Below are 14,345 nucleotides of genomic sequence, written 5' to 3' on the forward strand. Positions count from 1 at the left end.
ACGAATATGCCGTGGCAGACTGGGTCCTTGGCGCTTGGTAGGGCCAAGCAGATCCTCCACCACTGTGTATCGTTCCACCATCTCGACAAGGAGGTTCACTGTTTTGGGGTCTCCATGGCTGACCCACCGTTGAAGGTCGTCTGGCAGTGACCTTAGGTATCGGTCCAGCACGACCCGCTCCACGATTTGGAGGCCAGACAACATTTCGAGCTGCAGCCATTTTTTTACCAGTTGCACCAGGTCATGCATTTGAGACCGTGGTGGACGATCTGGACGATACTTCTATTGGTGCACTCGTTGGGCCCGAACAGCTGTAGTTACCCCCAAACGAGCCAGTATTTCTGCCTTTAATGTTTGATAGTCTTTAGCGTGATCTTGTGGCAGGTCGAAGTAGGCTTTTTGAGGATCTCCGGTTAGGAAAGGAGCAATTAGGCCGGCCAACTGGTCCTGGGGCCACCCTTCTCTCTCTGCCGTCCTCTCAAATGTAGCAAGAAATGCCTCTACATCATCACTCAGGGACAATTTCTGCAAAAAATGGCTTGCTCTCACGGTCACCTGGTTGCCAGGGGCAACAGCCGCTTGCTCACGGCCCTGAGAAAGCTGCTGCACTACTTCTTTTAAGGCAGTCACTTGAGCCTGCATAACCTCTTGCTGGGTCGCTTGCTGGGCTGCCAACTGCGCCACCAACAGGCGAGTGTTTTCTTGCTGTACCTCCAGCTGGGTTGTTAAGCGCTGATTAGCTTCCTCATGGTGAGTCTGCGCTTGTATATTAGCCAAGGACAGCTGTTTAATTAGCTCCTCCATTGCTTCAGCTTTCAGGGTTTGTGCGGCTTTAACCCAGGACATAAATCCACTGTACTGTCCCTTTAAATGTCAGTTTTAAGTCCAATACACAAAAAAAAAAAAAAAAAAGCAAGAAAAATGCCTGTTACTCTGTCCTGCCCGCATTCGAGCACCACTTGTAAAGTTTGGGGAAGCAGCTAGATCGCAGGACACAGGCTTTTCACTCAAAAGGAGATTTATTGAACTTAAATAGCTTTACAGCAGCATAACAAAAGAAAAAGGTTTCAGTCTCACCGACTTGCAAAGTCCAGAATTGCTATTGCAGTTAAGCAGTCCTTAGTTTCTGTTGCAGGTAGATTCCCCTAGTTGCAGGTAGATTCCCCTAGCAAGAAGCTTCCAGGCAGGACACTGCTGTTCACTATTGCTGCACACCAAAAAACACCATCCACCTTCTCCTCTACACTCCTCCACACCCTCTCTAACTTCCTGTCTTGTTTTAAACCCACTTCCTCTGACAGGTGAGTTAACCCTTTTTTGTTCCCTTAAAGGGAGCACAGTCCAAACAGAGGGGAAACATAGCGTCCTTCCAGGACCCAGCCACGGCGTCCTGTACAATATAAATATATATATATATATATGTATATATATATATATATATATATATATATATAGATATACACACACACACACAGTATCTCACAAAAGTGAGTACACCCCTACCATTTTTGTAAATATTTTATTAGATCTTTTCATGTGACAACACTGAAAAAATGGCACTTTGCCACAATGTAAAGTAGTGAGTGTACAGCTTGTATAACAGTGTAAATTTGCTGTCCCCTCAAAATAACTCAACACACAGCCATTAATGTCTAAACCGCTGGCAACAAAAGCGAGTACACCCCTAAGTGAAAATGTCCAAATTGGGCCCAAAGCGTCAATATTTTGTGTGGCCACCATTATTTTCCAGCACTGCCTTAACTCTCTTGGGCATGGAGTTCACCAGAGCTTCCCAGGTTGCCACTGGAGTGCTCTTCTACTCCTCCATGACAACATGTAGCTGGTGGATGTTAGAGACCTTGCACTCTTCCACCTTCCGTTTAAGGAGGACCGACAGATGCTCAATAGGGTTTAGGTCTGGAGACATGCTCGGCCAGTCCATCACCTTTGCCCTCAGCTTCTTCAGCAAGGCAGTGGTCGTCTTGGAGGTGTGTTTGGGGTCGTTATGTTGGAATACTGCCCTGCGGCCCAGTCTCCGAAAGGAGAGGATCGTGCTCTGCTTCTGTATGTCACAATACATGTTGGCATTCGTGGTTCCCTCAAAGAACTGTAGCTCCCCAGTGCTGGCAGCACTTATGTAGCTCCAGACCATGACACTCCCACCACCATGCTTGACTGTAGGCAAGACACACTTGTCTTTGTACTCCTCAGCTGGTTGCCACCACACGTTTGACACCATCTGAACCAAATAAGTTTATCTTGGTCTCATCAGACTACAGGACATGGTTCCAGTAATCCATGTCCTTAGTCTGCTTGTCTTCAGCAAACTGTTTGCGGGCTTTCTTGTGCATCATCTTTAGAAGAGGCTTTCTTCTGGGACAACAGCCATGCAGACCAATTTGATGCAGTGTGCGGCATATAGTCCGAGCACTGACAGGCTGACCCCCCACCCCATCAACCTCTGCAGCAATGCTGGCAGCACTCATATGTCTATTTCCCAAAGACAACCTCTGGATATGACGCTGAGCAGGTGCACTTCTATGGTCGACCATGGCACAGCCTGTTCTGAGTGGAACCTGTCCTGTAAAAATGCTGTATGATCTTGGTCACAATGCTACAGCTCAGTTTCTGGGTCTTGGCATTCTTCTTATAGCCTAGCGATCTTTATGTAGAGCAACAATTCTTTATTTCAGATCCTCAGAGAGTTCTTTGCCATGAGATGCCATGTTGAACTTCCAGTGACCAGTATGAAAGAGTGAGACCGAAAACACCAAATTTAACACACCTGCTCCCCATTCACACCTGAGACCCTGTAACACTAATGAGTCACATGACACCGGGGAGGGAAATGGCTAATTGGGCCCAATTTGGACATTTTCACTTAGGGGTGTAATCACTTTTGTTGCCAGTGGTTTAGACATTAATGGCTGTGTGTTGAGTTATTTTGATGGGATAGCAAATTTACACTGTTATACAAGCTGTACACTCACTACTTTACATTGTAGCAAAGTGTAATTTCCTCAGTGTTGTCACATGAAAAGATATAATAAAATATTTACAAAAATGTAAGGAGTGTTCTCACTTTTGTGAGATACTGTGTGTATATATATATATATATATATATATATATATATATATATATATATATATATATATATATATATATTGGGTGAAAAAACTTGCGCTAGTGAGCAAGACAGAGTGAATAAAAATGCTTAAATTCGCAAGGTGCAGCTGCAACAAAATATTTCAAATATCCATAAAGTAAAAAAACATATAAACTAAAATTGTGCGCTAGCATGAATATAACATATAATGTGTTTCTACGATTGAGAAGCTCCTTGGGGTAATAACCAGAGCTATAACATGTTTAAATTCCAGTGCAGAGAGATAACAAAACAAAAAGATTATAAAACATATCATATCTCTATAAAAAATTAGTAGAAAAAAAGTAAAGTTCTAAGCATGCGATTGGACCCCCAATCGCTAGAAACACATTCAGTCCATGAAAGACAAGTTGGTAAAAAACAAAATATGTGAAGAGGAAAAGCCATTCCTTTGGTGTGTCACATCAGGGTAGAAAAGTGAGAGATGCAGAAAAAACACTTCCAAGCCACCGATAGTTGAGGGAGAGGAGTAATGGATGTACCCTTACCCCACTTGTTGGACCTCCTCTGTGGCGAGGTCATACGAGCTTGCAGATATAACCCTCTGCAGGGACAGATGGATATCGATGTCCGGGTCTTATTTACGAGCACCACCACCACCATGAGAGGATGAAAATGTAAAGGAAGCAGTAAGATCAGCTTAAAGTTGGTGGTGCTCGTAAATAAGACCCGGACATCGATATCCATCTGTCCCTGCAGAGGGTTATATCTGCAAGCTCGTATGACCTCGCCACAGAGGAGGTCCAACAAGTGGGGTAAGGGTACATCCATTACTCCTCTCCCGCAACTATCGGTGGCTTGGAAGTGTTTTTTCTGCATCTCTCACTTTTCTACCCTGATGTGACACACCAAAGGAACGGCTTTTCCTCTTCACATATTTTGTTTTTTACCAACTTGTCTTTCATGGACTGAATGTGGTGTTTTTCTAGCGATTGGGGGTCCAATCGCATGCTTAGAACTTTACTTTTTTTCTACTAATTTTTTATAGAGATATGATATGTTTTATAATCTTTTTGTTTTGTTATCTCTCTGCACTGGGATTTAAACATGTTATAGCTCTGGGTATTACCCCAAGGAGCTTCTCAATCGTAGAAACACATTATATGTTATACTCATGCTAGCGCACAATTTTAGTATATATATATATATATATATATATATATATATATATATATATATATATATATAAAATCATTTTATTCACATATGAATATATTGCACGGCTGTTTTTGTATTTTGAGAATTCTTTATAATATACGTTTGCTGTAACAGGAAAAGATATAATAAAGTACAAAAATGTGAGGGGTGTACTCACTTTTGTGAGATACTGATTATATATATATAACCCTATATATATATATATATATATTTATACAGGTATATTAGAATATTAGATTATAATTTGGTGTAAGCCGTATGGATATAATAATATACTGAAAGTACTAAAGATGTACCAAATAAATATTCAGTAAGTAGGCACCCAAGCTGCAATAAAACCATCGAAGATAAAAAATATTCCTGCTCAGTAATTGCCAATATCACTCCCACAATGTGCAAGTATAAATCCTACAAATCACTCTATAGTGGCTAAATATTAAAAGACACAGTGCTATTGTGGAATAAATTATAACAAAACAGTTACCATAAAGGTGATAGTGTATTAGTTATCACACCTCACCTACCCCAGAAAACGAGTACTAAAGCCCTCTAGGTGTGGACACCAATCCTACACAGGAGAAGTTGTCACCAAAAATGTAATAACTTACAATTTAGTCTAACAATTAAATAAATCCTCTCCTTATATCAGTGCAAGACACATCCAAACATGAATGTCTTGATAGTATAGTGATCCTCTGCTTATAACAGTGCTTATAGTGTCCAGACCCAAAATACAGGATGTGAGTAAACCCAAAAACCAAATAAAAATAAGAGTCCAAAGAATCGCACCAAAAAACAAAAAAGTTATAAAAAAATTGCACCAAAATGTAATTATCGCACCATATACAAAAACATATAAGTGTATACCTATATGCAGTATATTTTTTTGTATATGGTACGATAATTACATTTTGGTGCGACTTTGGTGCAATTTTTTTATAACTTTTTGTTTTTTGGTGCGATTCTTTGCACTCTTATTTGGATTTGGTTTTTGGGTTTACTCACATCCTGTATTTTGGGTCTGGACACTATATGCACTGTTATAAGCAGAGGATCACTATACTATCAAGACATTGATGTTTGGATGTGTCTTGCACTGATATAAGGAGAGGATTTATTTAATTGTTAGACTAAATTGTAAGTTATTACATTTTTGGTGACAACTTCTCCTGTGTAGGATTGGTGCCCACACCTAGAGGGCTTTAGTACTCACCTACTGGGGTAGGTGAGGTGTGATAACTATTACACTATCACCTTTATGGTAACTGTTTTGTTATAATTTATTCCACAATAGCATTGTCTCTTTTAATATTTAGCCACTATAGAGTGATTTGTTAGAGCATTATTTGACATATAGGTAGCGCCATTCGCCCATTCACATCTTCTTTCTTTTCTATATTCTAGATCCCTGCTACAGGGGGCTTTTTGAGGAGGCTGCAACCTTCATACATGTCCTAAGCGCAGAACTTCCTAATTAATTCATAAATCCTACAAGAGTGTATTAGAAAAGTACAAACCAGTATGACTAAAATGTGCTGAGCAAAAATTATTTAACTCCTTCACGCCTAAGGGAAAAACAAATGTTAATGCCAAAGCACAATTTTGCAACCTTGACATGTTAGTAAAAGTGTACATATCATTACAACTACTTTGTATATCCAGCTGAATTATACCTTGTTTTTTTATTATCAAAGGAAAACCGGCCCAAAATAGTAAAAAAAAAAAACATAATTTTGAAATGTAGCTGTATATTTCTTGCTATTATAATTTACCACCAAAGAGCAACCCAAAATAAATTCTCCTGCTCCCGACTTTTGCAGAGATACCACATGGTGTATGTTGATTGTTGTTTGTACCCGTAGTACAGCCCAGAAACAATGGTGCGCATTTTGCATTTTTTAATCCTGCCTAAAACACACTGACACTGATACTAATTTCATTTTTTTTTAATTCTACCCAAAATATGCTGACCCCGGCCTTGACCCAAACACCAACCCTGGCAAACATTGATCTTATTTTTTTACACACTTTGGTTTGCTTACATGTTCCTCTCCTGCAAGAAGAGGAAGATACAATGTATCTTTCTCTTCATTCAGAAGAGGAAGTAAACACAGGGATGGGCTCACAGTGACTGATAGCCAATGAGAGTCACAGTGATCAGGTGACCCAGAAGTGAGAGTCCCAGGTCCCGATCATTAGCATGAGACCCGGGGGGTCTCGGTGAGAGCCCAGTTTCTGCGCTGTGCAACCCAGCATGTACCAATTAATCAACTGGCTTAGAAGGCTCAATAATGTGATAAACCAACCCCCCTCACAAAAAAGGGTGGGTTTCCAGCAGCCAAATTGACATTTATTTTCATCTTTTGGTACATTTCAATTTTGCTTATGTCCTGCGGCCTCTTTAAAATCTTCCCTTGTCCACATGCACTACAGTGATAACAATGGAAGATTTTTTTAGCCTCTAATAGTTGGAGAGAAGATTGGCAGAAGCATCTGTTTGCGAAGGACATGGTTGAGAAGTATTTATATTTATGAGTTTATTTTTATTAATCATACAGTTTTCATAAAACACTGTCAACACATATTGTGGTGTTGGAGTTGCCACTTCCATAGGAAAAGTGTATAGAACATTTTTTGGGGGTACATTTATTTTTTACTGCAACTTCTACCTAGACACAGCCACAACACAGCAATAAATTGTCTGGAAAACCCTGGCAGGCATAGAGCACAACTACATTCTGCACAGAGATAGCAATAATATCAGCAGGCTGCTTACCTGGGTTGTTTGATCCACTACATGGGGGCATCCTCTAAACTTGCAGATGTGAGTACACAATTCTGAATCTTCTAGGTTATATATTTACTAATTGTTACTGTCTGCAATTGATTTTTCCTAGGCCTTGCTTCCATGAAAATGGAAAGCCCACTCTATTGAAAGCTTCCCAAAGTCAAATTGCCTACAAAAGCAAGCTAAAAATAAAGTTTTTGTTAAAAAAATAATAAATAATACTTACCTTGGCCTTTCACGTCTCTGTGAGGCCTCAACATTGCTCACTAGGATAGCTATGTCTCAAAAAAGGTCTGTGAAAAAAATTGCAGCCAGTTTTTAAATGTGGGGCTTTCAATAGAATGGACCCCTCATTTCTATGTAAGGTCCACTTTAAATGGTGGCAAGAGTGAAATATGAATAGATATATAGATGCAAAATTTATTTACACCAATATATACCCCTGTGCTAATGGATAAAATGAATTTGTGAAAAGGTTAATAAATTAATGAAAATTGGTGAAAATTTAGTGAATAGGTTGCTGCTCTCAAAGTGCATGTGCTTTTAAATGTGAAAAAAAATATATATAAGAGTGCTACCCAATATTAATACTAACACATCAATCACAGTGCAAAATAAAAATTCATAATCAAATTAATAAATAAAGTCCATGAGTTCATAAATCCTTCAAAAGTTCATAAGCTTTCATATCATAATCTTCCAGTGCAGCTTAAAATTTTCAGTTGTGCCATATAAAGTGCCACATGCTAAGAAAAACCACTGTCTGTGTGATCCATGCTCTCCTCATGTGCCCTCACTCACCAGATAACTATGACTCCCATGACAGAAAAAGAATATCCTTTGAGAACGTCTTGTGGGAGGGACAAAACACGTCAGTTGGGTGGTGATGCAATTTCTGGACGGTGAGACGCAAGTTGATGGTTACTTCCGGTTCTGGGTTTCAACATGTGTTACAGCGCTTTTATATGTGAGTAAATATTGTTTGTTCTATGTGACCAATAAACCGAATTACACTATATTGCTTTATCTGCCATTTGTTTACATCATATGTCTACCTTGTATGATGGCATATTGAGAACCATCCATGCTACAGGCTGAGACAACCACCCGTGGAGCTACAGAGCCCAGCCATCCTTGTTCAAAGCGCTTATGACTTCTGCCATGGGAGTCATAGCTATCTGGTGAGTGAGGGCACATGAGGGGAGCACGGATCACACAGACAATGATTTTTCTTAGCACTTGGCACTTTATATTGCACGATTGAAAATTTGAAGCCGCACTGTAAGATTATGATATGAAGGTTTATGAACTCATGGACTTTATTAATTTAAAGAGTGAAATATGCCTGGGCAATGCATATTAGTATAGAGGCTTTTAAACATCTTCCTTTGGAAGAGCATGTCACAGTTACAGGCAGGGGATTGCATGAGACAGGGCCAGGGCAAGCTGCGATATATAGCAAATGGAAATTAAATCTACAAGTAATCTGGGTACCCTGAATATGTTTAAATGCAATATTGTCACTCCTAACATAATTTACACCCATTTATGGAGCAATATTTTGCTTGTGTGTAATATATATGGATTAAAGGAACACTTTTTAATCAGAGTATAGCGTCAGTCAATTAAACTCCTGGGATATTGATCTGGTCAGTGAGGTAGAGGGAGTTGTCATTCATTTTCAGCTGCTTTGGTGTTAATGAAATTAACAACAGGTGCACTAGATGAACAACAACGAGCCAACCTCCAAAACAGGACTGGTTTTACAGGTGGAGGCCACTGACTATTTTTTTCTCTACTCATAATTTCTGACTGTTCTTCACTAGTTTTGCATTTGGCTAGGGTCAATGTCACTACTGGTAGCAAGAGGCGATACTTGGACCCTATAGAGGTTGCACAGGCAACTCCTCCAGGATGGTACATCAATACGTGTCATTGCCAGAAGGTTTGCTGTGTCTCCCAGCACAGTCTTAAGAGCATGGAGGAGATTCCAGGAGACAGGCAGTTACTCTAGGAGAGCTGGACAGGGCCGTAGAAGGGCCTTAACCCTTTAGCAGGGTTGGTATCTGCTCCTTTGTGCAAAGAGGAACAGGATAAGCCACTGCCAGAGCCCTACAAAAGGACCTCCAGCAGGCCACCGGTGTGAATGTCTGACCAAACCATCAGAAACAGACTTCATGAGGGTGGCCTGAGGACCCGACTTCCTCTAGTGGTCCCTGTGCTCACTGCCTGGCACCGTGGAGCTTAATTGCTATTTGCCATTAAACACCAGAATTGGCAGCTCCACCACTGGTGTCCTGTGCTTTTCACAGATGAGAGCAGGTTCACCCTGAGCACATGTGAAAGACATGAACAGGTCTGGAAAAGCCATGGTGAACGTTATGCTGCCTGTAACATCGTTCAGCATGACCGGTTTGGTGGTGGGTCAGTGATGGTCTGGGGAGGCATACCCATGGAGGGACGTACAGACCTCTACAGGCTAGACAATTGCACCCTGACTGCCATTAGGTATTGGGATGAAATCCTTGGACCCATTGTCAGACCCTACGCTGGTACAGTGGGTCCTGGGTTCCTCCTGGTGCATGACAATGCCCGGCCTCATGTGGCAAGAGTATGCAGCTAGCTCCTGGAGGTTGAAGGAATTGATACCAGTGAATGGCCCCTATGCTTGCCTGACCTAAATCCAATAGAACACCTCTTTGACATTATGTTTTGGTCCATCCAACGCTATTAGGTTGCACCTCAGTCTGTCAAAAGCTCAGTAATGCCCTGGTCCAGATCTGGGAGAAAATACCCCAGGACATCATCCATACAAGCATGTAGGGGCCATACAAATTACTGAGTACCTGTTTTAGTTGCTGCAATAAAATTACAGCAAAATGGACTAGCCTGCTGCATCAGTTTTTTACTTTGATTTTCGGGTTGTCTTTGAATTCAGCCCTCTGTAGGTTGATCACTTTCATTTCCATCAAACGATGTGGCATCCTATTGTTTCTAACACATTACACAGTCCATATCAGTATAGATATCCAGCATGATATTTCTCCCCATTGCGATCCGATCTGTTTTCAAAGCGTTCCTTTATTTTTTTTGAGCAGTGTATATGTATATATACACACACACACATACATACATACATACATACATCTCAATAAATGTGAATATCATCCAAAAGTTAATTTATATCAGTAATTCAATTCAAAAAGGGAAACTCATATTATATAGATTCATTACACACAGAGTATATTTCAAGCATGTCTTTCTTTTGATTTTGATGATTAGGGCTTACAGCTAGTGAAAACCCAAAATTCAGTATCTCAGAAAATTAGATTATTACATAAGACCAATAAAAAAAGGATTTTTAATACAGAAATGGTGGCTTACTGAAAAGTATGTCCATGTATAGTATAGTATGCACTCAATATTGGTCGGGGCAACTTTTGCATGAATTACTGCAGCAATGCGGTGTGGCATGGAAGCGATCAGCCTGTGGCACTGCTGAGGTGTTATAGAAGCCCAGGTTGCTTTGATAGCATCCTTCAGCTCATCTGCTTTGTTAGGTCTGGTGCTTCTCATCTTCCTCTAGACAATACCCTACAGATTCTCTATGGGGTTTAAGCCAGGTGGGTTGCTGGCCAATCAAGCACAGCGGTACCATGATCCTTGAACCAGTTATTGGTACTTTTGGCAGTGTGGGCAGCTGTCAGGTCCTGCTGGAAAATGAAATCAGCATCTCCATAAAGCTGGTCAGCAGAGGGAAACATAAGATGCTCTAGAATTTCCTGGTAGAGGTCTGCGCTGACTTAGGACTTGATAAAACACAGCGGATCAACACCAGAAGATGATGTGGCTCCCCAAATCATCACTGACTGTGGAAACTTCACACTGGACTTCATGCAACTTGGATTTTGTGCCTCTCCACTCTTCCTTCAGACTCTGGGACATTGATTTCCAAATGAAATGCTAAATTTACTTTCATCCGAAAAGAGGATCGAGCAACAGTACAGTCTATTTTCTCCTTAGCTCGGCTAGGGTACTTCTGACATTGTCCCTGGTTCAGGAGTGGCTTGATACAGGAAATGCAAAAGTTGTAGTCCATGTCCTGGATACGTCTGTGTTGTGGCTCTTGAAGCACTGACACCAGCCATAATCCACTTCTTGTCCCCCTAAATTCTTAAATGGCCTTTGATTTACAATCCTATCAAAGCCGTGGTTATTCCTGTTGCTTGTGCACCTTTTTCTACCACATTTTTTCCTTCCACTCAACTTCACATTATAACATTATATGCTTGGATACAGCAATCTGTGAATAGCCAGCTTATTTAGCAATGACTTTTGTGGAGGGTGTCAGTGACTGTCTTCTGGACAATTGTCAAGTCAGCAGTCTTCCCCATGATTGGTTAACCTACTGAACCAGACAGAGATCATTTAAAGGCTCAGGAAACCTTTACAGGTGTTTTGAGTTAATTAGCTAATTAGCGTGTGACACCATGAGTCTACAATATTGAACTTTTTCACAATATTCAAATTTTCTGAGAAACTTAATTTTTGGTTTTCACTAGCTGTAAGCCGTAATCATAAAAATTGAGAAAATAAGAAATGCTTGCAATATATTATTCTGTGTGTAATGAAACTATATAATATATGAGTTTCACTTTCTGAATTGAGTTACTGAAATTAATTTTCTTTTTGATGACATTCAATTTTTTTGAGACGCACCTGTATGTGTGCATATATATATATAAATATATATATATACACATACATACATACATACACACAGTATATATGCAAGTGCGTGCGCACACACAAATAAAAACAAAATTAACACCATATAAGCTTGTAGATGATAAAAAGTAGTCTGCACATACCTCAGTTGCAAACTGCTGAAGTCCACCAATGTTAATTGGACCTTCCTCTGTTGCATATAAATTGCATCCACCTACACAAAGGTCTGACGTTGGGCATACCATTCCACATGTCAAGCCGAGCGGGTTATCAGAAAGGATAGTCCTGGCAGCTCCATAGTAATTCTGCACACAGAATTAAGTCATCATTAAAATTCCATTAATGATAACACGGATATAATATAATGCTGCAAGCAATAATTTTGCAGGTTGTTATGCTGGATATTTTTACTAGCTGTATGAGAAATAGAGATACGGAATAAATATAAAGCTGTATATAGAGAGATGTAACGTCTAATGATTTAGATATCAGGTGTCCTTGTCTCTGTCTGGCTCCAGTTCATACTGGTAACCGTCATTTACACAAATAGCTTATACATGATGTGCAATATTTCTAGCTCTTCTTATAGTAAACACACACATTAAAGCTCAACTCCAGGCAGATATTACAAAAACAATTTGTGAATTTTGTTTTAAGAAATCATTAATCCATTCAAAGGCTGGGGGCATGTAGGTGACGTATCTCTGCTGCCTAAAGTATAACTAAAGGCAAAACTTTTTTTTTAGATTTGTAAGAGTGGTGAGAGGTTAGAACCAGTGTCAGTTTTTATTTTTTTAAATGTTATTATTTATATTTTTGCTGTCTGTATCATCCCAATTAGGCTAGATTCACACATGTAGTTTGCAGTCAGTTTTTAAAAGGAGTCCTGTGCAGCTTTGTTCACTGGATCAAGTGTGATTCAGGTGCAAATTTTAAAAGAATTTGCACCTGAACCGAACCTAACATCACACAGGACTCGCTTCAAAAATGGACCAAATGGCAATCAGCTCCATTGCAAGCTGATCCGATTCACATGTTATGCGAATCAGATGCAGTTCAAAACGCATCTGATTAGCATATATGTGAACCGAGAATTAGAGAGTTCTCTCAAAGGGCTTGTTTACATTTGTGTGGTCTGTGGAAAGTGATCTGCGGTGGTTCATAGTTGCAATGAAACCCCATTCACTTGTATGGGTCATTTTTGTAACTGGTACCGCTGTGCTGCCATGCTGAAACATAAAACATTTTGGCATGTGTATATCCCCATATGGCTGTCTTTTCAGTTTGGGGGGTGGTAAAAATGAAGCGCAATAGCATATTTTTTACCACCCCACCCCCACCCAACCAACTGCAGTGTGAAGGGACTGTAGGAAAATTAGGTCTGGGCAGGGAGATGGGAAGAAATACAAATCTATCGGCAGGTAAGAAAAATTACTAATATAATATACCCCTAAAGGACTGTTTTCCTCATTAGAACACATACACGGGAATTCAATAAAGCTATCATGACAATTTTCTTTTAGAACCTGTAAATGTGGAAGATTCTTAAAGAATTTGTTTCAATTACCAGATCAGAAAACTGGCAGTAATTAGGACCAGCAACTGGCTGTGCTTTGAAGCTATCATTTATGTGATAGCTCCCAGCACAGTATTGTATCCCCGGCTCAATTAGGATGTCACCTGGGAGATTCCCAGGCCAAAAGTTAAAAGTAAACAAATGGGATGGAGATAGTGGTGATGTTATTCCCCAAATATGGCAATGCCTGTATGTAGGAATTTAATTGGCTCTGGTGGGTGGAGCGTGATGAGGAACTAGCAGACCAGCTCCCAGTCTGGTCCCAATCTGAATAGCATCCATGGATCCACCTACTGCAATGCACTTTTAATCAAAATTAAAGTGGGCCTGATGGAGAACGGAGTCTCTCAATTCCCCATCAGGCTCCACCCACCCCTAGTAAAAAAAAAACACTTCAGCCATACACCTATCAATGTGACCAGTGAGTGCACTGAGGAAGGAACATCCACTATAGACACTTCCATTTAGGAAACAGTCTGGAAGAGACATGGTAAAACAAACTGCTGCAAAATTCTTCAGAACAGAAAAAGGTATGAGCAACAAACAACAAAGTTTGTGAAAATCCTTCAAATGCACACTGCTCCTTCTGAAGGTATTGTTTTGCCCCAACAAAGATGCAATTTAACTCTTTTGCTAAAATCCCACCAAAATGGTTGTTCTTACATCATCCATAGGTGACCATCCAGACCCTTGTGGAGAAATAACAAAGGAACAATTATCCTGCTCACTACAGGCTCCAGCATTCAATGCACCTGAGGAAACTCACTCCTGCTTTTGCTCCCTCTGTCTCAATCACCTGTTAGCTGAATGGCGGAGATGCATGCCCATTGAGGGAACAACTGGTCTTTACATTTTGAGCTTGTACTTGTTTAAAGGGGTTGTAAACCCTCTTTTTTTTAAAATAACAAACATGTCATACTTACCTCCA

General features: G+C 40.2%; 1 protein-coding gene across 6 annotated transcripts in view; it reads right to left on the reverse strand.

Moving 5' to 3' along the window:
* DPYD (dihydropyrimidine dehydrogenase) overlaps window positions 1–14,345 on the reverse strand; it is a 2,813,802-nt gene that overhangs the window by 1,876,081 nt on the left and 923,376 nt on the right. For 5 of the 6 annotated variants that reach the window (XM_073593091.1, XM_073593089.1, XM_073593090.1 and 2 more), the window contains one exon: window positions 11,985–12,146. In XM_073593091.1, the coding sequence (XP_073449192.1) occupies window positions 11,985–12,146 (162 nt within the window). Of the gene's footprint in view, window positions 1–11,984; window positions 12,147–14,345 lie in introns of those variants that run through there. The other variant, XM_073593095.1, reaches the window with a different exon arrangement.

This window comes from Aquarana catesbeiana, linkage group LG07 (assembly GCF_042186555.1).
Source record: "Aquarana catesbeiana isolate 2022-GZ linkage group LG07, ASM4218655v1, whole genome shotgun sequence".
In the NCBI taxonomy this organism is placed as follows: Eukaryota; Metazoa; Chordata; class Amphibia; order Anura; family Ranidae; genus Aquarana; species Aquarana catesbeiana.